The 27,062-nt window shown below is 44.7% G+C and overlaps 1 protein-coding gene across 1 annotated transcript in view; it reads left to right on the top strand.

Moving 5' to 3' along the window:
- LRRC36 (leucine rich repeat containing 36) overlaps positions 1–27,062 on the top strand; it is a gene marked incomplete at both ends in the record, with an annotated part of 64,782 nt that overhangs the window by 12,972 nt on the left and 24,748 nt on the right. The window contains 7 exons of the mRNA XM_080703494.1: positions 1,485–1,612; positions 4,304–4,496; positions 5,572–5,668; positions 10,953–11,041; positions 21,913–22,040; positions 23,026–23,077; positions 24,986–25,426. Coding sequence (XP_080559620.1) covers positions 1,485–1,612; positions 4,304–4,496; positions 5,572–5,668; positions 10,953–11,041; positions 21,913–22,040; positions 23,026–23,077; positions 24,986–25,426 — 1,128 coding nt within the window. The remainder of the gene's footprint in view (positions 1–1,484; positions 1,613–4,303; positions 4,497–5,571; positions 5,669–10,952; positions 11,042–21,912; positions 22,041–23,025; positions 23,078–24,985; positions 25,427–27,062) is intronic.

The raw sequence follows: 27,062 nt of genomic DNA, 5'->3' as shown, positions 1-27,062 counted from the left end.
GTGGTACTGGGGTTCTTGGAAGCCCTTCCTCCGGGCTACACTCCCAGACCTATTTTTATAATTTTTTATGTGGAAATAGGGTCTCTTAAGCCAGCGCAGCTGGCTTCGAACCTGCGCTATCCTCCTGTCTCCGCCTCCCAAGCACGGGGATTACAAGCGTGCGCCACCACGCCCGGCTTATTACCTCCATTTTTTTTTTTTTTTTTTTTTGTGGTGGTACTGGGGTTCCTGGAAGCCCTTCTACCTCCGGGCTACACTCCCAGACCTATTTTTACATTTTCATTTAGAAACAGGGTCTCCTAAACCAGCGCACGCGGCTGGCTTCGAACCTGCGCTATCCTCCTGTCTCCGCCTCCCAAGCGCGGGGATTACAAGCGTGCGTCACCACGCCCGGCTTATTACCTCCATTTTTAAAGACAAGAAAGCTGATACAGAGAGAGGCCGAGTGACTTGTACATGCTCAAAGACCTAGTCCATAGGTCTCTGTATCAATGCACCTCTACTTATTTTTTATTTATTTATCTTTGTGTGCAGTGCTGGGGAATGAGCCCAGGGGCATTCATTTTACCTCCAAGCTATACCCCCAGCTCTACTTTTTAATTTTTATTTTGAAACAGGGTTTTGCTAGGTGGATGAAAGTCTCACTACTTCCTCAGGCTGTCTTTGAACCTGTGATCCTTCCGTCTCAGTCTCCTAAGTATTGGGATTACAGGTGTGCACCACCCCACCCAGCACCAGTATATAAAATATCTATTTGCAGCTGGGTAAAATCACAGAGCCAAATAAAATCATAAAATAAATCTGGGGCTTAGCTCAAAGCTTTCATCCAGACACACAAAATTAAATAAAATTATCTAGTTCTACTTTTCTACTGAGGAGCCCTTTGTAAGTTTTTGTTTTTTGCTTTCTTCTCTTTTAAAGCCTTTCCGAAATGGACATTTTTGTGCTCTACAGTATACGTTCTGGCAAAATTTTGTGAGCATTTCCTATAGGGCTAAATCCTAGCAGTGGGGTGCTAGATTTCTTATTAAATTTTGAGAAATTTAGGAGACTTTTAATACCTCCTTCAGGGTAGAGAAACCAAAGGCTCTGTAAAACTAAGCCTTGATGCTACTGTATTAGACCATATTGCTGTTTTAAAAAAGAAGATAAGGCCGGGTGTGGTGGCGCACGCTTGTAATCCCCGCGCTTGGGAGGCAGAGACAGGAGGATCGCGCAGGTTCGAAGCCAGCCGCGCTGGCGTAAGAGACCCTGTTTCAGAAATATAAAATAGGTCTGGGAGTGTAGCCCGGAGGTAGAAGGGCTTCCAGGAACCCCAGTACCACCAAAAAAAAAAAAAAAAAAAAAAAAAGAAGATAAGATTTTATGACTTTGAATGTAGGGCCTTTCACAGATGGGTTCTGGGAGGGAGGAAGGACTATTTTCACTGACTGCTGTCTGTCCACACAGCGTTCATAACATGTCCACTGGTGGTCTCTTTTCAGAACTGGTGGAGTCTCTTTCATTGCAAGGATCTTATGCTGGAAAAATCCATTCCATTGGTGATGCCTTCAGGAATTTTAAAAATCTCCGATCCTTAGATTTATCAAGGAATTTGATCACTAGCCTCAAGGTAGGTTCTATATTCTATGACCAATAGTTTGGCCCAATTTATTTTTTGAGGGGACGAAATAAGGGATAAATAATGCTATCCCAAGGAATATAAGCTCTTCCATTTTTATTTATTTATTTATTTATTTATTTATTTATTTATTTATTTTTTGCGGGTCTGGGATGGAACCCAGGGGCATTTGACCGCTGAGCTACACCCCCTGCCCTATTTTTTTTTATTCTTTATTTTGAAACCGGGTCTCACTGAGTTGCAGAGGGCCTCACTAAGTAGTCGAGGCTGTCTGCGAACCGCGATCCTCCGGTCTCAGCCTCCCGAGTGCTGGGATTACAAGCGTGCGCCACTACGCCCGGCTCATTTGTTTATTTTTTTTACTTATTTATTTATTTTTACTTTTTGGTGCTGGGAATTGAATGTAGGGGCCTTCTGCCTCCAAGCTACACCCTCGGCCCTATTTTATTTTTTATTATTTTGTGGAACTGAGGATTGAACTCAGGAGCATTCTACCTCTGAGCTATACACCTAGCCCTATTTTTTTGTTGTTGTTTGTTTGTTTGTTTTTGGAAACAGGGTCTCACTAGGTTGCTGAACACCTCGTTATGTTGCTGAGGCTGTCCTTGAACCTATGATCCTCCTGTCTCAGCCTCTCAAGTACTGGGATTACAGACATGTACCAACACATCTGATTAGCACAGGGTAATTTTATTTATTTATTTATTTATTTATTTAGTGGTACTGGGGGTGGAACCCAGAGGCTTTCTACCTCCGGGCTATACTCCCAGACCTATTTTTTATATTTTATTTGGAAACAGGGTCTCACTAAGTTGCTGAGAGCCTCACTAAGTAGCTGAGGCTGGCTTCGAACCCATGCGATCCTCCTGTCTCAGCCTCCCAAGCGCAGGGATTACAAGCGCGAGCCACCACGCCCGGCTCACAGGGTAATTTTAAATGAGAGAAGAATAAAACCATTATTTTACAAATACATAATGAAAAATAATTTTACCTTTCTGAAATAATCTTCAGTGACAGAGTTTCTTACGTGGCAAGCACTTTAATTACTAAAAGCATTTAATTATACAGATAAAGCGTATGTCTTGGAATATTGTCCTGAAGTTTTGTTTTTTTTTTTTTTTTTTGGTGGTACTGGGGTTCCTGGAAGCCCTTCTACCTCCGGGCTACACTCCCAGACCTAGTTTTCCATTTTTATTTAGAAACAGGGTCTCCTAAGCCAGCGCGCGCAGCTGGCTTCGAACCTGCGCGATCCTCCTGTCTCCGCCTCCCAAGTGCGGGGATTACAGGCGTGCGCCACCACGCCCGGCTTATTGTCCTGAAATTTATCAAAAGTAGCTAATTAGCAAAACACATGCAAATTAAATAATTCCTTTTCATAGCAGGTTTCAACTGAGAAGGAAAATTGTGGCTTTTCCTCTTATATTGTTGCCAGAGAAGTAGAGGGTGGGGTTGCTAAAGGAGCCCTAGATGGAAGAACTTTTCCACCAGGGAGAACTGGCTGGCTGGAGGATGGGGGCTTGCTTGCTGCCAGGAACTCTGCAAAGGTAAACAAGGACAAGGGAGGGCCTACACTGGCCCGCAGGAAAGACTCTGAGATGGTGTGGTTTTGTTTCCCCAGATAGTACATCGAAACTGTAAGCGAGGCATTGAGATATATGGACATCACACACACACACACACACACACACACACACACACACACACACACCTTTTGTGTGTGGTACTGGGGATAGAACCTAGAACCCAGGGACATTCTACCTCTGAGCTATACCCCAGCCATAATATATATACATATACATATACATACATACATATATATATATATATATATTGCGTGTGTGTGTGTGTGTGTGTGTGTGTGTGTGTGTGTGTGTGTGTGTGTTTATTCTTTATTTTGAAACTGGGTCTCCTTGAATTGCAAAGGGCCTCACTAAGTACCTGAGGCTGTCTGGGAGCCACGATCCTCCCGTCTCAGCCTCCCAAATGTTGACATTACAAGTGTGCGCTACCACATCCGGCTTACACACTATTATTTTTTTTAATCATGCCTCTCTTTCCCAGAAGCAGCCCTTTGTCCTATCTCCCTTCCTCTTGTAAACTGAGGCTCCTGCTGGGCGTGTTGGGCACACCTGTAATCCCAGCACTTGGGAAGATGAGACTGGAGAATTGCAGATTCAAAGCCAACCGCAGCAATTTAGCGACATTTTTCCAAGAAAAAAAAAAAAAAGTAGGGCTGGGGTATAGCTCAGAGGTAGAATGCCCCTGGGTTCAATCCCCAGTACCACAAGAAAAAATTAAATTGAATTAAAGTTCTTGTGGGGTAGAAAAATGTTTGGGGTGGATGTGAGAGGAAGCCAAGGCTTGGCTCCCACTGGGAAGCATTGACCTGGGAGAGTAACTGGGAAGCCAACAGATCTGGAAAATTGATGACAGATATTTGAATGCCAGCTTTTGTAAAGGAGGGGATGCATCGTGTCTGTGAATTTCTTAACATACACAACACCCAGTGCCCCTGGGCTGCAGCGTGCTTGGTCTCAGACAGCCGGATGGGAGTTCCAACCCTGCCTTACTCCCAGGTGACTCGGGTGACGTGTTTAAGGGTGCGAGGCATTAAGTGTGTTTCCGCTTTTCTCTTTGAGATTTCCACCGATGCAGTTTCATGATGTGGTCTTTTCCTTGCAGGGCATCCAGTATTTATGTTCACTCCAAGACCTGAACTTATACTATAACAACATTCCTTCGTTAGTGGAGGTGTCCCGCCTACAGCCTTTACCCTTCCTCAGAGAACTAGATCTGAGACTCAATCCTGTTGTAAGGAAAGATACAGATTACAGGCTCTTTGCTGTGTACACGCTACAAACCCTGGAGAAACTGGGTGAGGCCCTCCTCCTCTGCTCCTGCCCTGGACTCCTGCTTGAAGTCGGCCGCCTCTTAGCCCGTTGGGAGTTGGCCCAGAGTGCGCACTGGCAGGACATGTTTGTTTATTAGTCAATATTTATGCCATTCCTTGTGTTGGCAGGATGTGTGGCGGGTCCGTTTATTGTTTATTGAACGACCGTGTGTGATTTTATCAGTTACTTCCAGCTTTAGTGTTCTCCAGTTGATGGTTTCACCACCGCTTCCTCCTCGGTACACAATTTCCAGGTTGAGATTTGTCCAGGCGCCCCAACTTTGCAACTGTTAATAGCAATAGAAAATTAATACAATTCTTTTGGGCTTAGTTGGCAAGGAACAAGAAATATCCCTTCAACTGAGCTAGTGTGTATTTCCTTATAATTTTTTTTTGTTAAGTATACATTTATTTCTTTCTGTGGGGGGGCAGGGGTGGCGGGTTTACTGGGGATTGAACCAGGGGCATTTTATCTCTGAGCAACACCCCCAGGTCTTGTTTGTTTGTTTATCTGTGTGTGCGGTACTGGAGACTGACCCCAGGAGAATTCTACCTCCGAGCTACATCCCTAGCTCTACTTTTTTATTTTTATTTTGAAACAGAACCTCGCTAGGTTGATGAGAGTCTCACTACTTGCCGAGACTTGGCCTCACACTTGAGCTCCTCCGTCTCAGCCTCCCAAGTACTGGGCTCACAGGCGTGCACCACCGCATCTGGCTGAGAATATATTTCTTCCTGATATGAAATGTTCCTGGGATATTCATTGTAGGGAAACCAAGTAAACTCTCTGAGCAAACAGCGTGACCTCCACCTGAGGTTGCCCGCGGCCCAGCCCCGCTCCTGAAGGGGCAGTTCGGCTCCTGGCAGTCGTTACCATGGCGTCCCCGCCGTCTCCCTGAGTTACTGCTGGCTCCAGTGACAACACAATAGCATGATGTTGTGACCTGTCTCTAACACACAAAGATGAGGCTGGAGTTTTACCTCTGTAAATATGGTTTTCTGACCTACTCCTGTTAACTCCAAAAGAGAATCATGCTCAGACCCCGGTTTTTGCCTTCAGATGATCGAACTGTGCGGGACAGCGAGAGGAAAGCCGCCAAGCTACATTTTAGTCAGTTGGGCAACAGTGAAAATTTCCTTTTAGAGGTGGAAAAAAGGTAAGAAAATTCTAATTTCTTTTTTTTTTTTTTTTAAGCTGGGCATGGTGGTGCATGCCTGTAAAGCCTCAGTGACTTGGAGGGCCTAGGCAAGAGGATTGCCAGTTCAAAGCTGGCCCAGGCAATTTAGAGAGAGCTTGCCTCAAAATACAAAATAAAAAGGGCCAGGGATGGAACTCCGGGGCAGAGTGCCTCTGGGTTCAGTCCCCACTCAGGGCCTCACACATGCTCGGCAGGCGCTCTACCACCGAGCTACACCCCCACGCCTTTCAAGTTCTGGGGGAAAATACATAAAATTTTAGTTTTGTTCTGAAAGTAGATCATAGTGAATTTCAGCTTAACTTTTTTCATTTTCTAACAGAACTCTCTCACAAGGTGTAACATTATTCGGAACTGGGATAAAAAGATCAATTCAGCATCTTGGGATTTATCTCAGTGGGTTCATATCTATTTTCTTGAACCAATAGGTTTGCTTTGGATAGAATTATAAGTTCTCCAAAGATGATGTTCGCAGCTTATAGAAAAGGAAAGGATATTATAAGATGACATCTCCCCGCAAATGCTTAAGAGCTCTTTCTTGGTTGAAGTATCAGTTGGCATATATACATATATACATATATACATATATACATTGGTACTAGGGGACGAACCTGGTTTTAATTTAATTTTATTTTTAATTGTGAAACAGGGTCTCACTAAGTTGTGGAGGGTGGCCTCAAACCTGCAATCCTCCTGTCTCAGCCTCCCAAGTACTAAGATTACAAGCTTGTGCCACAACCCCCAGCTCATCTTTTTCTAATGAATAAAGAGGGTTAAATTACCATGGGCAAGACTGTTAGAGATAGGTTTGCAAAAGGAAGAGAAGGGCTGGTCATCATGGCACATGCTTGTAACTCCAGCTACTTGGGAAACTGAGACAGGAAGATCATAAGTTCAAGGCCAGCCTGGGTAACTTAAGGAGACTGTCTCAAAATAAAATTAAAAAGGCTGGGGATGTAGCTCAGTGGTAGAGTGCCACTGGGTTCAATCCCTAGGACAGAGAGACAGAGAGAGAGAGAGCGAGCATGATAAGTACACAGACCTTGAGGCTCTCTAGGGTCTGAATGTTAGATTTTTCCATTTATGGCTACTGATACCTATCAAAAGAAGGTACCAAGCCAGGCGTGGTGGCGCGCACTTGTAATCCCAGCATTCAGGAGGCTGAGATAGGAGGATAGCGGTTCTTGGACAGCCTCAGCTCCTTAGTGAGGCCCTTTGCAACTCAGTGAGACCGTGTTCCCAAATAAAGAATAAAAAAGAGGGCTGGTGGTACAGCTTAGAGGTAAAATGCCCCTGGATTCCACTCCCAGTACCATATAAAAAAGAAGGTACCATGTCTTCTCCCACAAAACCATACTTTAAAATTAGCTTTATTAGCTGGGCGTGGTGGCGCATGCTTGTAATCCCCGCGCTTGGGAGGCTGAGACAGGAGGGTCAAAGCCAGCCTCAGCTACTTAGTGAGGCTCTCAGCAATGTATTGAGACCCTGTTTCCAAATAAAATATAAAATAGGTCTGGGAGTATATCCCGGAGGTAGAAAGCCTCTGGGTTCAACCCCAAGTACCACAGAAAAATAAATAAATAAATAAATAAATAAATAAATAAATAAATAAATAAATAAAATTAGCTTTATTATTTTTGAACTGGGCTCAGGGTCAAATGCCTGTAATCCTATAATCCCAGTACTTGGGAGGCTGAGACAGGAGGTTTGCAGGTTCGATGCCAGCCTCAGCAACTTATCAAGAATGGGTCTAGGGGATGCAGCATGGAGGTAGAATGCCCCTGAGTTCAATACCCCATACCAAAAGAAAGAAAAAAGCTTTAAAAAAAATCACATAGAAGTTAATTACGATTTAAGTAATACAGTAAAAAAAAAAAACCTGAAAATAAGTCCTAAACACTCCAGATTCTACCAGCAAGAGTTAATTGCTAGTAATATTTGGTGTACATCTCTCCAGACATCTGCATATTATATAAACATGCACGTGTATCTGTTAGTGTTTTCTTTTTTATATGCTTTTAGTGCATTGTAGTCTTACATCATGGTGTGAATCATATTAACAGTGACATACATGTACACAGTACTTGGTGCCCCCTCCCTCACCCTCTCCCCCTTCCCCATACAAAGTACTGAGATTGGCACTGGTGTGCTCTCATGTACACAAAGCCAGTGGCGGTAATTCTTCACTGATGCCCCCTCTTCCCCCTCCCCTTCCCCTAGCCCACCTCCCTGGCTCCCTGACGTTTCTCCTCCACTATCTGGTGTCCCGCTGGTATCCCCGTTACTCCCTAACTTGCACATAGTAGAAAACACATATGGCCTCTCACTTTCTGTGACTGGCTAATCCCACTTAACATAATGTTCTCCAGGTCCTTCCATTTTATTTCAGATGACATCATTTTGTTCTTCTTTATACTGAATAGAATTCCATCGTGTGGATATTCCATAATTTTGTGTAATCCATTCATCTGTTGACTGACACCTAGGTTGGGCTCCGTAATTAGGCCATTGTGAATTGTGCTGCTATGAACATGGTTATGCACATATGACTGTTGTTTTCTGATTTCAGCCCATGTGGGAAGATGCCCAGGAATGGTAGAGCCAGATCATATGGTGGATCCATTCCCAGTTTCTGAGGAATTTCCACACTCATCTCTATAGCAGCTAAGCTAATTTGCATTCCAACCAACAGTGTAGAGGAGTTCTGATTTCCCTACATCTTTGCCAACATTTAATGGTTTTTTTTTTTTCTTAGTGGTTGCCATTCTGATTGAGGTTAAATGGAATCTCAATGTAGTTTTTTTGGTGTGTGTGTGTGTGTGTGTGTGTGTGTGTGTGTGTGGCACTGGGGATGGAACCCAGGGGCATTCTACCTTCGAGCTACACCCTCAGCCCTATTTTTATATTCTTTTTATTTTGAAACAGAGTCTCACCAAGTTGCAGAAGGCCTCAGTAGCTGAGGCTATCTGAGAACTGAGATCCTCCTGTCCCAGCCTCCCAAGTATTGGGATCACAAATGCACACCATCACGCCCAGCTAGTTCCTTATTTTTTAAAATCAGCTTTATTGAGGTTACTTTAGAATAAAATTTACCCCGGTATAGTCAGAAATGGAATCTTTCTTAAAAAGTACTTGCATAGGCTGGGCGTGGTGGCACACACTTGTAATCCCAGAATTCGGCAGGCTGGGACTGGAGAATCGCAGTTCGCGGACAGCCTCAGCTACTTAGTAATGCCCTTTGCAACTCGCTGAGACCCGGTTTCAAAATAAAGAATAAAAAATAGGGGTGGGGTGGGGGCAGCTCAGAGGTAGAATGCCTCTGGATTCCATCCCCAATACCACACACACAAAAGTACTTGCATATATAGTTTGTAAACTAATTTCTTTTATATAGATATATAGAAGTGTCTTTTATTTAGATATATAGAAGTTTCCTGCTTACTAGAGGGATACAGAGATGAATTAATATATAACTGAATAAACTTCCTAGTAAGGCAAATAATCCTATCATTTATTTGTGTAGGCACATTCTAAACCAGAGGTAAAATGTCACACTATGATCAGTATTAATAATGATATCATAAAAGCTATCCAATCTTGGGTGAAGTTTTTTTTTTTTTTAAGCTTCTTTGAGTCCCAGTTTCCCCACCTATAAAATACAAGTTAATAGCTAGTTAGGGGCTTTTATGATTGCATGAGCTGATTAGTGTAAAGAACCTGGCACAGCTGGGTGTGGTACCACACACTTGTAATCCCAGAACTTGGGAGGCGGAGACGAGAGATCGCAGATGCGAGACCTGCCTCTGCCTCAGATATTTAGTGAGACTCTGAGTAACCTAGCGAGACACTGTTTCAAAACAAAAAATTAAAAAAAAAAAAAGCTTGGGGTATAGCTTAGAGGTGGAATGCCCCTGGGTTCCATCCCCAGTGTCTACACACACACACACACACACACACACACACACACACACACACGTGCGCACCTGGTGCTTAGTCTAGGCTTCCTTTACTTCTATCCCAATCAAGTGCAAACACATGCCTCTTTTTTCTGTTTTTCTAACAACTATAGTTGTCTCCACTGTATTCTTGGCAGTGGAACCTTCTTTTCTGTGTCCTAACCAGGAATATTTAAGTTCAAAACAAAGCTGGGCGTGGTGGTGCACACTTGTAATCCCAGTACTTGGGAGGCTGAGACAGGAGGGTTGCAGGTTTGGGGGCACCTCCAGCTACTTAGTGAGGCTCTCTGCAACTTAGTGAGACCCGGTTTCAAAATAAAGAATAAAAATAGAGCTGGGTTGTAGCTCAGAGGAGGAACGCTTCTGAGTTACATCCCCAGTACTGAGAAAATAAAAAATATAATGATAATAACAAATTCAAAACAAAATATCTTATTCCCAATTATTCATACTTAGGTTTCTGTCAAGAAAACAGAGTAAGCTCTGAATTTTCTACTTTCATACTTTAGCATCTCTCTCATCATTCTTAGTATAAATGTTATAAATTTTTAAAAGTTATGGCTTTTGAGATATTTATAAAACATGGTTATATTAATATGTCTTAGATCAGCTGGGTGTGGTGGTACATGCCTATAACCCAAGTATAGGTTTGAGGCCAGCCTCAGCAACTTACTGAGACTCTGTTTCAAAATAAAAAATAAAAGGTAGCTCAGAGGTAGAATGCCCACTGGATTCAATTCCCAATATCAACACACATACACACACACACATCCTAGATCATCTGGGGGAAAAATTTTGACCACCATGAACTAACATTTTTTTCTCCCTCCTCTTCTTCCTCCTCCTCCTCCTCCTCCTCCTCCTCCTCCTCCTCCTCCTCCTCCTTTTGGTGGTGGTACTAGGAACTGAACCCAGGGGTATTCTACCTCTGAGCTACATCCCCAGACAAATTATTTTTATTTTTAGAAGCAGGGTTTCATTCGTTGGTTAAGAGCCTCACTAAGTTGCTGAGGCTGGCTTTGAACCCGGGATCTGCCTGTCTAACCAGCACGGGTTAGTGCTTCAGAAGCTTTCTTCAGATTTTGGTGGTACTGGGGTTCCTGGAAACCCTTCTACTTCCGGGCTACACTCCCAGACCTATTTTTATACTTTTTTTTAAATTTGGAAATAGGGTCTCTTAAGCCAGCTCAATCCTCCTGTCTCCGCCTCCCAAGCGCGGGGATTACAAGCGTGCGCCACCACGCCCGGCGCTTTCTTCAGATTTTGAAATACATTCTCCTCTCTGCCAGCTCTCGGGAGAAGACAATGAAGAACTGTGTTTCAGATGAGGGCTCTGCATCCAAAGTCAGTGCTGATGTTGACGGCAGGATGGAAGCAGGTAAGCTTTCTCTCCGTGATCATAAAACGAAGACATCAGCTGTCTCAGCTGCCATAGCCAGTCTTAGGTAAGACACTGGTAAAGAAGTTAAGAAAGCACGGATCTGAAGCAAACAGAGGGCTGATTGCCGTGTTTTTCCTCCTGCCTCTCAATGCCAGGGTTCTGCTGAGGAGGTATAACCTAGACCCCGTTGAAGCACAAGCTGTAGTCAGAGTTCAGTCTCATTGGCATCACTACACATCACGAGTACACCCTAAAATCATATCGCGAATCCCATGGACACGTGGGCATTGCTAAGGGACTGGTGTCGTTAGTCAGACTCGTGACCCATCTGTGTCCACATAACGCACACCCTGGGCCTCTGGGCTCCCAACCAAGTACCTTCCTGACTTCACAATCCCTTGTTTATGATGCGTTTCTGTAAGTGCTATTAATCAATATGATTAAAGTGGGTTTGACACATTAATGGTCCTGCCACGGGCTAGGAGAAAGCTTTCCATCACAGAAATTGCATTCAGTACATCCTTGTGGATTATCCTGTCCCTCCTCCCTCCCTCCCTTCCTTCCCTTCCTCCCTTTACACCTCCCCACTCTCTTCCCCCCCCCCCCCAGTGGTAGTACTGGTATTTAAACCCAGGTGCATTCTACTTCTGAGCTACACCCCGGCTCTTTTTATTTTTTTCATTTTGAAACAGTCTTGCTAAGTTGCGGAGACTGTCCTTGAACCTGCGATCCTCCTGCCTCAGCCTCCCGAGTCCTGGGATCACAGAGGTGCACCACTACGCCTTGTTTAAGCTGGCACTGTTGTATCAGTTAAAGCAGGCGCTCTTTTACTTCAGAAACTTTAAGGTTTCAGTGCCTTTGCAGCATCGATTAAATTACATACAAACTCTAAAAATAGATTTCCTAAAATCACAGCAAGAACTTGAATGGATTGGCTCTGTAGTTTAGACATTTAGGGTTTTCCACTTAAAATCTAGAATACATTCTTTTCCTGACTTTGATCTGCCCACGCGGGCATGTATTTTCATAGTATTTCATGGTAAACTAAGCCAAAGTGAGGTATGCATTTCCCCTTTTTCTTCCTTTGATGTCTCAGTGCATATAAGTGATGAGAGTATAGGTTGCTTTACCTCATCTTATTTTTTTAATTATTTATTTACTGTGGCACTGGGGATTGAACCCAGGGGAATTCTACCTATGAGATATACCCCCAGTTTTATTTTATTTTTTATTTGGAAACAGGGCCTCACTAAATTGCAGAGGGTTTTGCTAAATTGCTGAGACTGGCTGCGATCCTCCTTTCTCAGCCTCCCAAGTGTAGGGCTTGAAGGTATGCACTACCACGCCTAGCTGGTTTACTTCATTTTAAATAGTATGTTTTACATTTCAAAACTGATTCAATTTTTAAATTTTGTATTGGTACACTGCAGTAATACATCTTAAAGGAGGGGATACAAGAGGTGGAGACATGCGTGCACACAGCACCCAATTAGCCCTCACCCCATTTCCCCCACTCCCTCCCCGCCCTCCTCCCATGCTTGGCTTAGTGATTGGCTTTGATTTGTTTAAGTACAACATGTGCTTTGGAGAGTGTCTCTTCCCCCCTCCCATCCTCTCAGTTAGGTCGCCTTATTTGCTCCTCTATAGGATCTGATCTCCTCCTTCCTCCAGAGGTCCTCCTGTTACTCATTTCTCCCTAGCGTTTGCATATTACGGAAAGCATTCGATTTCTTATTTTGTGTGTGTGTGACTGACTAATCTCACTTAGCCTAATGTCCTCCAGTTCCATCCATTTCCCTATAAATGATGTAATTCTGTTTTTCTTTATGGCTGAGTAAAATTCCATTGTGTACATATCCCACAGTTTTGTAATCCATTCATTTGTTAATGGACATCTTGGCTGGCTCCATAGTTTGGCAATGGTGAACTGTGCAGAATAATTGAGTCAATTTTTTTTTTCCGGTACTGGGGATGGAACTGAGGGGCATTCTACCTCTGAGCTACACCCCCAGCCCTATTTTTTATTCTTTATTTTAAAACAGGGTCTCACTGAGTTGCAGAGGGCCTCACTAAGTAGCTGAGGCTGTCAGTGAACCACAATCCTCCAGTCTCAGCCTCCCGAATGCTGGGATTACAAGCGTGCGCCACCATACCCAGCTTTGATTCCATTTTTAATACTAATTTTGACATATACTGAAATGCATGAGAATTTTTTTTTTTTTTGGCGGTACTGGGGACTGAACCCAGGGGCATTCTACCTCTGAGTTATACCCCCTGCCCTATTTTTTATTCTTTATTTTGAAACAGGGTCTCACTGTGTTGCAAAGGGCATCACTAAGTAGCTGGGGCTGCCCAAGAACCCAAATCTTCCTGTCTCCACCTCCCAAATACTAAGATTTCAAGAGTGTACCACCACGGCGGGCTAGAACAATATTTTAATTACTCACAAGCCAAGCCTTAAAGAGAATCCCAGTTAATACTTTTATACAGACTTCTCTGGTATGCAGCCCTTATTACACAGCCTAGCGTTATTTCTAGATACCTTTATATGTCCATTTCCATACAGAGAAAAATACTTTGAAACTTAATTTGACTGCCCCTTTGTGTATTACTTTGAATATGTAATATTATGGGGTTGGCACTCACAAAGATTCATTCTGCAAGTTAAAATGTCATGAAGTGCGCGGTCTCGTTCATGACCAACTGCTCTACTAGACAGATGGCCCATTTCTGCAGGTTCCTGGAAATGCCAGCTGTTGCCTGGACTATTTTTTTTAATATGAAATTTATTTTGCTACTTTGAGACGTTAAAGAGCTTTGTTTTTCACTGCAAATTGTGTTTGTGCTCGATCTCTGGGGAGCGTGGCCTGTAAGTACTCCTGGTAATCTAATATTAAGGTGGTTATGCCATGTTAATGGTCGCGCCACAGGCGAGGAGAAAGCTTTTCTGGACAACAGCTCCCACTAGCACATTTGTTCAAAACAGTGTCTTCCCACCAAGCATTTCTTCCTCCCTTCTTCCCTTCCTCTCTTTCTCGCTTTCTTCTTTCGTTTGTAGCACTGGGGATTGAACCCAGGAGAGACCTCCAAGCTACCCCTTCGGCCCTTTTTTAAGTTATTTATTTATTTGTTCATTTTGTGTGTGGTACTGGGGTTGGAACCCAGTGGCATTCTACCTCTGAGCTACACCCCAGCCCTGTTTTTTTTTTTTCTTTTTCTTTTTGAAACAGGATCTGAATGAGTTGGAAAGGGCCTCGCTAAGTAGCTGAGGCTGTCAGAAAACCATGAACCTTCTATCTCAGCCTCCCAAAATAACTTACATTTTCTCAAATTTTAAGAGTGCTGGTCTAAGCCGGGCGTGGTGGTGCACGCTTATAATCCCAGCATTCAGGAGGCTGAGACCGGAGATCAAGGTTCGCGGACAGCCTCAGCTACTTCAGTGAGGCCCTTTGCAACTCCGTGAGAGCCTGTTTCAAAATAAAGATAAAAGCTGGGCGTGGTGGCTCATGCTTGTAAGGGAGGCAGAGACAGGAGGATCACGCAGGTTCGAAGCCAGCCGCGCTGGCTTAAGAGACCCTGTTTCCAAATAAAAAAAATATTAAATAGGTCTGGGAGTGTAGCCCAGAGGTAGAAGGGCTTCCAGGAAGCCCAGTACCACCAAAAACAAAAACAAAAACAAAATAAAGATAAAAAAATAGGGCCAGGGGTGTAGCTTGGAGGTAGAATGCCTCTGGGCTCTATCACCAGTACCGAAAATAAATAAATAAATAAATAAATAAATAAATAAAGCTGGACATGGTAATGCACTCCTGTAACTCCACTACTTGGAAGACTGAGAGAGGAGGATTGCAGGTTTGACAGCAGCCTCAGCAATTTAGCAGGACCCTTGGCAACTTAGAGAGACCCTGTTTCAATTTTTTAAAAAATGAAAAGGTTTGCGGGTATAGCTCAGACTATACCCTCAGAGGTAGACTGCTCCTGGGTTCAATCCCCAGTACCTATATAAGTACACAATAAATAAATAAATAAATAAATAAATAAATAAATAAATAAAATCACACCTACAGTGTTCAGATCTAGTGAATACCTTATTCTAAAAGAGCAAAGAAAAACTGACCACAATTCTTGTGGGCCATTCCTGTCAAGCGTGTCAAGGTCACCTTTGCAACTCACTGAACTCCCTCCCATTTCAGCCTGTCAATCTCAGGTTAGCTACGATGGAGCTTCAGCTGGATAAAGGTCAACCTGGAAAAGCAGAGCCCTATGCGGGGCATGGTGGTGCACACCCATAATCCCAGGACTTGGGAGTCTGAAGCAGGAGGATCACAAGTTCGAGGACAGCCTCAGCAAGTAGTGAGACTCTCATCAACCTAACAAAAAATAAAACAAAAATAAAATAGGGCTGGGGTGTACTCAGAGGTAGAATGCCCCTGGCTTCAATCCCCAGTACCACACAAAAAAGGAGTAGCAGAGATCTCTCCAAATAGTGGCTTGAACAGGGTAGTTTATTTCTCTCCCATCTCAAAAGCCAGGTGATGGCAGTCTAGGGCTGCCGTGGGGGGGAGGGGTCCTACAGGGGAGAAGTGAATGGGGGAGGGGTGCAGCGGAGAGAGCAGTTCAGCCCAGAGGTGCTCATGTACCGGGTGGACCCTGTGTTAGGGGCTCAAATCGTCATCTACTCCCAACCCAGAGCGACTTATCACAGGTCACAAGTCAGGCTGAGACAGAGCTCTTCTGTGGCAGACAGAGAGCTGTAGGACAGACGGGCCTGGGAGAAGGCTTTGCAAGAGACACGTAAAATGGCCATTCAGTGGGCAGGACCGAGCAAGGGGAAGGGCAGTCAGTGCTGAGAGAAAAGCAGCAGCAAATACAGGTACGATGCATCAGGACTGACATCCATCCATCCATCCATCCATCCATCTATTTATTTGGTGCTGGGGATTGAACCCAGGGGTAGTCTCCCTCAGAGCTATATCCCCATCCTTTTTTTTTTTTTTTTTTTTTTTGTGTGTGTGTGTGTGTGTGTGTGTGTGGTACTGGGGGTGGAATCCAGAGGCTTTCTACCTCCGGGATACACTCCCAGACCTATTTTATATTTTATTTGGAAACAGGGTCTCCCTAAGTTGCTGAGAGCCTCACTAAGTAGCTGAGGCTGGCTTCGAACCCGTGTGATCCTCCTGTCTCAGCCTCCCAAACGCAGGGATTACAAGCGTGTGCTACCACACCCGGCTATCCTTTATTTTTTGAACAAAGTCTCACTAAGTTTCAGAGGGCTTCAACTAAGTAGCCCGGCTCAGCCAACAGATATTTAAAAGGAAAATACAAGGTTATTGAGGTTACTATACATGGCACTCTGTTCACTGGTGGGAAAATTACTAGTTTCCTTTCATGATTATATCTACAGCAGTTACCATGTATTCATATTTGAACAGTTGAGGATTAAATTTTATATTGGGAATTATCAGTTCAAAGGAATTGGCTCAAGGTTTTGTTTACTTTAGAGGCTAGTGAGGGACAAGTTACTTCTGCTCTTAAAAATTTATCTCAGTGGTATCTTGGATACAAGATGTTTATTGCAGATCAACACTGAGAGAAAGGGGGGGAGAGAGAGAGGGAGAGAGGAGAGACAGAGAGAGGACTGAGCAGCGGGAGAGCTCTGGAGTGAGAACTGTCCTTCAGAATGCCCCTTTCCAGGCTGAAGGGCCTGGCTTTGTCCTGCCTGGCATGGTCACTGGAAGTGGGCCGCCCTTGGGGGCATGGCCTAGGCGGCGATGCCCTGTAGCTGACGTAGCCCTTGAAGAGCAAACAGCTGACGTGGGCAACAGAGCATTTGGGCAGCGCAGCTTTGTTCCCACCTCCTGTAGATGGCCGGGTCTTTGGCCAAACATGTGAAGCCTCACCCAACTGCGATCACTGGTAATTGAGTAGCCAAGTATTAGGTCTTTACTCCTGAATCAGCATTATAAAAAGCCAGTGTGATCCTGTAACCTTGGTTATGTGGGTATAAAAACCTGAGCTGGATGAGAATATCATAATTACATTTGCCTTTGGAATTAAGTGCCGGACAATAAAGGGAAAAAAGTATAAAACAAGAAAAATGAGCCGGGCGTGGTGGCGCAGGCTTGTAATCCCAGCATTGGGGAGGCTGAGACAGGAGGATCACGGTTCGCGGACAGCCTCAGCTACTTAGTGAAGCCCTCTGCAACTTGGTAAGACCCTGTTTCAAAATACAGAATAAAAAATTGGGCAGGGGATGTAGCTCTGAGGTCAAATGCCCCTAGGTTCCATCCCCAGACCCGCAAAAGAAAAAAAGAAAAAGAAAAAAATGTATTAAGAATGCAAATTGTTTCTTTTTTCTTTTTTCTTGATTTTGATATGACTATACTTAGTCATATGGTGGCAGAGCAAAGTATCAGTCATTCTTTCTATTTTCTTTTTGTAGAACTAGGGATTTAACCCAGGGGTGCTCTACCACTGAAATACCCAGAGCAGCCCTTTTTATTTTTTTTTTAAGCAGGGTCTCACTAAGTTACCATATGCTGGCCTTGAACCTGTGATCCTCCTGTCTCAGCTTCCCAATTATTGGGATCACAAGAGGACACTATGATACCTGGCTAAATTTTCTTAAGTGTGATCCATACCTTGGATATGACATTAAAAAATACAAAGAACTAAAGAAACAATAGATTAATTGGACTTAATAAAAGAAACTTAAATTAAGAACTTATGCCTCAAGCTGGGTGTGGTGGCGCATGTGGGAGGCCGAGACAGGAGGATCGCGGTTTGAGGACAGCCTCAGCTACTACTTAGTGAGGCCCTGCGCAACTCAGACCCTGTTTCAAAATAAAGAATAAAAAAATAGGACTGAGGATGTAGCTTAGAGGTAGAATGCCCCTGGGTTCCATCCCCAATAACACACACACATACAAAAAGAATAAAAAATAGATCTGGGGGTAGAGCTTGGAGGTAGAAGTCCCCTGGGTTCAATCCCCAGTACTGAAAAAAAAAATTCATGCTAAGTCAAAGAAGCAAGATACACAAGGCAATATTTGCATGACTCCATTTATATGAAATATCTAGATTAGGCAGAGCCATAGAGAGGGACGGTGTATGGTGGTTGCCAAGGGACGCAGGGAGGGAGACTTGGCAGTGACAGCCAAGGGGTTTGTTTTTGGGGTGATGAAATGCTCGGGAATGAGGTAATGGTGATAGTTGCACAACTGTGAGATTATACTAAGAACCACTGAAGAGTGCTTTTTATAAGGGGGTGAAAGGCGTCGTGGATCAATTACATCTTCATTCAAATAAAGCTCCCCTGAGCCGGGCGTGATGGTGCAAGCTTATAATCTCAGTACTTGAGAGGCTAAGACGGGAGGACTGCAGGTTTCGGCCAGCCTCAGCTACTTAGTGAGGCCCCCCGTAATAGAGTGAGACCCCGTTTTAAATAAAGGATAAAAAATAAGGAATGTCGCTCGGAGGTAAAAATGCCTCTGGGTTCCATCCCCAGTGCCACAAAAAATAAAAATAAAAAATAGGTCTGGGGTGTAGCTTGGAGGTAGAATGCCCCTGGGTTTAATCACCAGTGCCACACACACACACACACACACACAAAAAAAAAAAAAAAAAAAAACAAAACTCCCCCTGTCTCTCTTACCCCCCTAAAAAAAATAGAGTCTATGGAACTTGATTGTCTGATTTGAGATTTCAGATGAGTGACAGTCCAAGAACAAGTTTCTGTCTCCGGGGATGGAGTAAATAGGAATGCCAGTGCCGAGCCTGGGCGGCACCAGCAGGAGACACACTAGATTTGCTTTAGAAAATGCGGACTTGGTGTGTTTGTGCCTCTGAGGGGCTGAGAGGCGCTCTTGGGGGCTCTTCAAGAAATTTAGATCTGGCCATCACAAAAACAGATGAGAGTGAAGAGACTGCAGCCTAGGGTCATGCGGATTGAGGTGAAAGGTGAAACCTGAGCTCGGACTGCAGGGGTCGGCGTGAACCAAGGTTAAAGGAACGAAAAAGAGCCTGTAGCCGGGGAAGCACAGGTGCTGGAGGTAACTCGGCGGGTGGCGCAGGGACTTGGACACCTGCGGCATCTCTTCTGAGGGATGAGGCGAGAGAGGCTGAACCCAAGGTGCAGCTCACTGACCCGTCACTTTTCTTCCAGGAATCAGGTCATAACCAGCGGCCTCGGCGTGACCTTGTTTTTCTCTGGGCTACTGCGCTGAGAACTAGAGAACATAAAGTTTGAGAGTGTATGTGACTGTGAGAACAGTAGTCCTGCCAAGTCCAGTGGGGAAGAGAATCTGTGTTTACCTAAGACACTTCAGTCCCCAGTGCAACTCAGGAATAGGAAGCAGCCCAGATCCCAGATGCCCTGAAGAGCTGGCGCTCATCCTGTGTTCTCCTACGCACTGCCTTTTCTTAGTAGCTTTCTTTTCTTTTCTTTTCTTTTTCTTTCTTTTTTTTTGCAATACTGGGGATGGAACCCAGGGGTATTCTACCTCTAAGCTACACTCTCAGCCCTATTGTTTTATTCTTTATTTTGAAACAGGGTCTCACTGAGTTGCAAAGGCCTCACTAAGTAACTGAGGCTGTCTGTGAACTGCGATCCTCCTGTCTCAGCCTCCCAAATGCAGGGATTACAAGCGTGCGCCACCATGCTTGGCTTCTTAGTAGCTTTCTGTTGTTAGAAGCTGTGGATGGCTGGGCGTGGTGGCGCACGCTTATAATCCCTGCGCTTGGGGGGCAGAGACAGGAGGATCACGCAGGTTCGAAGCCAGCCGTGCGCGCTGGCTTAGGAGACCCTGTTTCCAAATAAAAATGTAAAAATAGGTCTGGGAGTATAGCCCGGAGGTAGAAGGGTTTCCAGGAACCCCAGTACCACCAAATATATATATATATATATATATATATATATATATATATATATAATAATTTAAAAAAAGAAGCTGTGGATGGAAGCTAGCAGAAAAGTGTGTTGCTTGAAGAAGGTCCAGTGATGTTTTGAACCTATCTTAATTCTTGCACAATCCTGCTGTAAGATGTGTATGTGTGTTTGTGTGCATGCGTGTATGTGCGTGTGTGTGTGTGTGTGTGTGTGTGTGTGTGTGTGTGTGTGTGTTACTGGAGATTGAACCTAGGGGCATTCTATCTCCAAGCTACACCCCCAGCCCTATTTTATTCTTATTTTAAAACAGAGTCTCCCTAAGTTAATCAGAGTCTCACTATTTGCTGAGGTTGTCCTCCATCCTGTGGTCCTCCTGTCTCAGCCGCCCAAGTACTGGAAATACAGGTGTGCACCACCCTACCAGTTTCCTAAACGAATGCAAAACACTTCTTGTCATCCAAGGTCCCCAAGCAAACCCCAGACCCCAGAATCCTACAATTATAGAAGTATTGATCAAGAATGTGCAAGCTGGAGCCAGACGTGGTGGCGCACGCTTGTAATCCCAGCATCCGGGAGGCTGAGACAGGAGGATCATGGTTCGCAGACAGCCTCAGCTACTTAGTGAGGCCCTTTGCAACTCAGTGAGACCCTGTTTCAAAATAAAAGAATAAAAAAAAAACAGGGCTAGGGGTGTCACTCAGAGGCAGAATGCCCTTGGGTTCCATCCCTAATACAGAAAAAAATATGTGCAATCTGGGTGTGGTGGTGCACGCTTGTAATCCCAGTACTTGGGAGGCTGAGACAGGAGGATTGCAGGTTCAGAGCCAGCTTTAACAGCTTAGTGAAGCTCTCAGTAACTTAGTGAGACCCTGTTTCTAAATAAAATATAAAATAGGTGTGGAGGTGTAGGCTAGAGGTAGAAGGCCCCTGGGTTCTATCCCCAGTACTACACACACACAAAAAGGAATGTGCAAAAACTTTTGTACAGATGTTACAACCTTATAAAATTCCCGTCTGTTCTCAGTGTCAGATTTAGGTGGCCGTGACTAGGATATTGTATTTTGTGTTCCTTTTATATTTATTTATTTATTGGTACCAGGGCTTGAGCCACTTGAGCTACATCCCAGCACTTTTTAAATTTTATTTTATTTTAGCCAGGCGTGGTGGCGCACGCTTGTAATCCCAGCATTCGGGAGGCTGAGACCTGGAGGATCATGGTTCGTGGACAGCCTCAGCTACTTAGTGAGGCCCTCTGCAACTCAGTGAGACCCGGTTTCAAAATAAAGAATAAAAAATAGGGCAGGGGGTGTAGCTCGGAGGTCATGCCCCTGGGTTCCATCCCCAGACCCGCAAAAACAAAAAAAAAAAAAATTATTTTAAAACAGGGTCCTGCCAGGCATGGTTGCGCACGCTTGTCATCCCAGTACTTGGGAGGCTGAGACAGGAGGATCACAAAGGTTCAAAGCCAGCCTCGGCTACTGAGTGAGGCTCTCAGCAACTTAGTGAGACCCTGTTTCCAAATAAAATATAAAATAGACCTGAGAGTATAGCATGGAGGTAGAAAGCCCTGGGTTCCATCCCCAGTTACACACACACACACACACACACACACACACACACACACACACACAAATATATATATAAAATAAAAAATAAATTAATTAAAACAGGGTCCTGCTGAGGGTTTTGCTGCATTGCTGAGGCTGGCCTCAAATCTTTGATCCTCCTGTCTGTCTCGGCCTCCCAAATACTGGGATCACAGGCATGCGCCACCATACCCAGTTTTTCATCACTGTTTTACAAATAAAGTGAGCAGTGGTTGAGCGAGGGGCAACAATCTACCCAAGTTCACCTGGTTCCTGAGTAGTGACATCAGAACCTGCGCTGGATCCTGTGACTTCCTCTCCAGTATCTTTCTGTAAGACATGCTGCCTTTCAAGTCTGGTCAGAGCTTCATTGTATGCCTTTTCTTTTAACACAGATTCAAACAAAGGACTTTTTATTCCCTTCCCCAATCGAGAAATAAAGGATTCATTAACAGGCACCTCTGTGGCCCAGGGCAGTGGCACGCCAGGTCAGAAATCAGACGCTTTTCCGTTGGGGCCGCAGGTAAGGTATTCATCTCTTGTTGATCTGTTGACTAGCCAGTGATTGATACTAATAATTCATTGGACTCTCTCTCTGCTGTTCATGAAAGCCTAAGAGGACTTGTTTGATAAAGGCATTTGTGTGGGGGTGGTGCTAGGAATTGAACCCAGGGGCATTCTCCCTCCGATCTACACCCCCTGCCCTATTTTTTATTCTTTATTTTGAAACAGGGTCTCACTGAGTTGCAGAGGACCTAAGTAGCTGAGGCTGTCCCCAAACCGTGATCCTCCTGTCTCAGCCTCCCCAGTGCTAGGATTACAAGCGTGCACCACCACACCTGGCTCCCTATTCTTTATTCTTTATTTTGAAACAGGGTCTCACTGAGTTGCAGAGGGCCTCACTAAGTAGCTGAGGCTGTCCGCGAACCACGATCCTCCAGTCTTAGCCTCCCGAATGCTGGGATTACAAGCGTGCGCCACCACGCCCTACTCTTATATTTTTGTTTTGGAACAGAGTCACTAGGTTGCTGAGGCTGGCGTAGAAGCTGCAATTCTCCTATTTCGGTCTCCATAGTACTGGGATTACAGACGTGAGTACAGTGCATCAATAGAAGTATATTTAAAAAAAAAAATTGGAACCCGGCGTAGTGGCGCACGCTTGTGATCACAGCATTCGGGAGGCCGAGACAGGAGGATCGCGGTTCTCCGACAGCCTCAGCTACTTAGTGAGGCCCTCCGCAACTCAGTGAGACCCTGTTTCCAATAAAGAGAATATAAAATAGGGCTGAGAGTGTAGCTCAGAGGTAGAATGCCCCTGGGTTCCATCTCCAGTACCACTAAATAAATAAATAAATAAGTTTTTAAAAAGTTGGTTTCCCTTGCTTGCTGGGATGAACAGTCTTGGTAGGAAAGTGCTCTGTGCCCCCAATCCAGTGAGCTCATGTCTGAATGCCCACGCCCACCAAAGCCCTTTTTCCTAAACTTTCAACATTTATTTATTTATTCAGATGCAGGAAGTGACAAGAAGGGAAATGCCAAGTGACAACCACCAGGAAGATGGTAAATATTGTGCTCACTGAAGGCAGGCATGCTGGTGCACGCTTGTCATCCTACTACGTAAGAGGCTGAGACAGGAGGATCACAGATTCACAGCCAGCCTCGGCTACTTAGTGGGGCCCTCTGCAACTTAGTGAGACCCTATTTCAAAATAAAGAATAAAAAATAGGAGCCAGGCATGGTGGCACATTCTTGGAATCCCAGTATTTGGGAGGCTGAGACAGGAGGATCACGGTTTGCAGCCAACCTCAGCTACTTAAGAAGGCCCTCCGCAATTTAGTGAGACCCTGTTTCAAAAAGTAATTTAAAAGGAAATAGAGCTGGGGGTGTAGCTCGGAGGTAGAATGTCCCTGGGTTCAATCCTCAGTACCACACACACACACACACAGTAGAACTGAGGTGTTCCTCAGAGGTAGAATGCCCCAGGGCTCAATCTACAGTACAAAATCAATCAATCAACCGGGCGTGGTGGCACACGCTTGTAATCCCCGCGCTTGGGAGGCTGAGACAGGAGGATCACACAGGTTCGAAGCCAGCCTCAGCTACTTAGTGAGGCTCTTAGCAACTTAGTGAGACCCTGTTTCCAAATTAAATAGAAAAAAGGTCTGGGGAGTGTAGCCCAAAGGTAGAAAGCCCCTGGGTTCCACCCCCAGTACCACACACACACAAATCAATCAATCAGTAAATAAATAAATAAGGCTGGGGTATACTCGTAGGTAGAATCTCCTTGGATTCCATCCCCAGCACACCAAACACACACACACACACACACACACACACACACACACACACGCCAGCCTCAGCAACTTAGTGACTCCCTCTTCAACTTAGTGAGATCCTGTTTAAAAGGAGGTGTAGCTCAGAGCTAGAATACCCCCAGGTTTCATCCCCAATACCACCAAAAAAAAAAAAAAAGAAAAAGAAAAAGAAATACTGTTCTATGACGTTTACCACACTGTGCATGTTGGTGCTGGGTAAAACATTCATGCTCTTCCAGGTCTTTCAGAACGTCAGCGTTACTGACTGACGCAGGTACAGTATGCTGCTTTGTTTCCTAAGGAAGCCCTTCAAGCGTAGGCTCTTAACGGACCCAAAGCACAGGGCTTTCTCCTGTAGCCTGCCGCTCTTCCTATCCCCTATGGGGATTTTCTGGAGATGATAGAAACAGCTGAGAAATGTTTTATAGCTTAGTTAGTACCTAGGCGGGGGTTTTCATAGGTTTTGCATTCCCTACCATTTCTCTGGCTTAGGATAGTGGCTCCCAGCAAGTGACCCTAGAGCCTCTGGGTGGAGTTTGAGAGTAGGTTTGGCTTTACTGCAAGGAGTCTATGATGAATATAAGCCACCTACTGTTCATAGGCTCAATACATAACATTGCAGCTTGGTCCTGTGGGGATACACCAGTACTATCTAGGAAACTCTGATCTTAGCCAGGCGTGGTGGCTCATGCTTGTAATCCCAGTAACTGGGAGGCTGAAACTGGAGGAGCACAGATTCGAGGCCAGGCTCAGAAATTTAGCAGGGCTCTTAGCAATTTAGGGAGCCCCTGTTTCCAAATAAAAAATAAAATAGGGCTGGGGGGTGTGACTCAGAGGTAGAATGCCCCTGGGCTCAATCCCCAGCATCATACACACATACAACAACAACAAAAAAGAAAAGAAAAGAAAAAGGGAAGGAAGTATTCTCCAGTTTCAGAAGGAAATTCCTCGGGGGTTTGATTGTCTCCAGGATGTAACAGATCCTTTCCTGCTGATACAAGATGTCCCCACTGAGTTCTGTGCTTGGGAGTCCTTCATCAAAACTACTACCCATCTCTTCCGAAGAACCTTTCCTGGTCCCATGAGCAGAGGTGCTCCAAGAACAATTCTCATTGTATTTTTTTCCTTTTTCTTTTCCCTTGGCGGCGATTAGAATTCAGACACTACCCTCCTCGTCAATCCACCGTCCGGTCCCCCGAGAAGATGACTAGAGACGGGTACCGAGTATCTTTTTTAGACAATAAGTCTTCAGGTTCTTCTCCAGAAAAAGACTCGATGCCAAAAGCTGACACTTATCAGCTCGCCCACGACGCCTCGCTGGGCAAGCGCCTGGATGTGGGTGATTCAAGCCAGATCCACCCCTATCCGATCCCTTCCAATGCTGGTCTGGAAAATTATGATAGTCATTATCCTCAAACTCTATCCCTGCATGGAAGTCTTGGCAAAAGGCCTCAGAGAAACAAGAACTACCGAGAATACTGCACAAAGCCTTCCAATGACATAAAGGCCCCCATGTCCCATTCCTGTGGAGACCTGCTGACTTCTCTGTCAAACCCTGACTCCAGCCCCGGAAGACTTTTGAAGCTTAGTTCAGGTAATCGCTTCCATCGGTTTACGGATCGTTTTCATAGGCATGAAGGTAGAAAGTATAAATGGAAATTTCGGTATTAACATTTAAACTGCATTAGCATTTCTTAAATTGCATTCAGGGTCAACAGCAGTGACCTGTAGCTAGAGCTAGGGAGAAAAATGGTGGGAAGAGAGGTAAGAAATAGTTGAATTCTGACTACCGGTGATATGCTGATAAACTCAAGAGGAAGTGGGAAGAAAGAGGGTCAATGATGACTCCAAGCCGAAAGCCGGGCATGGTGGCGCACACTTGTCATCCCAAGAGGCTGAGACAGGAGGATTGCAGGTTTGAGGGCAGCCTTGGCATGTAGTGAGACTCCCATCCACCTAGTGAGACTCTGTTTCAAAAGGAAAAAGAAAAAAAATAGGACTGGGGTTGTAGCTTGGAGGTAGAATGCCCCTGGGTTGTACCACACATACACACACCAAAAAAAAAAATCATAAAAGCCAAAGGTGACTCCTAGGTTTAGAGTTTGAATAACTGGAAGAATGGAATTATTTAGTAATAAGCAAAAGGTTTTTAAGATAAATCATCTGAGGCAGGAAGATCAGTTTCAAAACCAGCCTCAGTAATTTAGCAAGGCTCTCAGCAGCTCTGGGAAACCTGTTTCCAAATGAAAAATAAAATTGGTCTAGAGGTGTAGCTTGGAAGTAGAATGACCCTGGGTTCAATCTCCAGCAAACACACACACACACACACACACACACACACACACACACACACACACACACTTGAAATAAGAAGAAATAAGCCAGATGTGGTGGCACATACCTATAACCCTAGTAGCTGGGAGGCTGAGACCGGAGGATTGTGGTTCGCGGACAGCCTCAGCTACTTAGTGAGACCCCCTGCAACTCAGTGAGACCCTGTTCCAAAATAAAGAATAAAAAATAGGGCAGGGGCTGTAGCTCAGAGGTCGAATGCCCCTGGGTTTCATCACAGACCCACACACACACACAAAAAAAAAATAGGACTGACTGGAAGTGTAGCTCAGAGGTAGAATGCCTCTGTTTTCAATCCCTAGTACCACAAATAATAATAATAATAATAATTATTATTATTATTATTAATAATAATAATAATGTTAAGAATTTGGCTTTAGACATCATACGTTTGAAACGCCTATCAAAACTTCCCAGAGAGGCTGACTTGACCGCTGAACATCTAAGGCTGGAGTTCAGAGAAGAAGATATGGCTGAGGAGTATAAATTTGGGGATTTAAGCATACAGATGGTGTCAAAACTGTTAATCCGGTCAGTCATGGTAGCACATGCCTGTAATCCCAGTACTCGGGAAGCTGAGACAGGAGGAGACCAGCCTCAGCAACTTAGCAAGAATCTCGGCAACCTTGTGGGATTGTTTCCAGAATCAGGAGGGGCCTGGGGGTGCACTCAGAGGTTAGGATGCTCCTGGGTTCAATCCCAGTACCAAAAGAGAAAAGACAAAACAAAACACAGCCTGCGAGACTGGACGAGATCACACCCAGTGATCCAGTGAGAAGGAAGCGGCCAGCAAGGCTGGAGAGCCCAACAGGACGGCCCTGGGAGCCACAGAAGCCCGCACTCGCTCAGGAAGAGGTGGTGCTGCCTCTGATGGTGAG

The sequence above is a fragment of the Muscardinus avellanarius genome, assembly GCF_963383645.1.
Source record: "Muscardinus avellanarius genome assembly, chromosome: 10".
In the NCBI taxonomy this organism is placed as follows: Eukaryota; Metazoa; Chordata; class Mammalia; order Rodentia; family Gliridae; genus Muscardinus; species Muscardinus avellanarius.
This window is presented reverse-complemented; position numbering and strand designations above follow the sequence as displayed.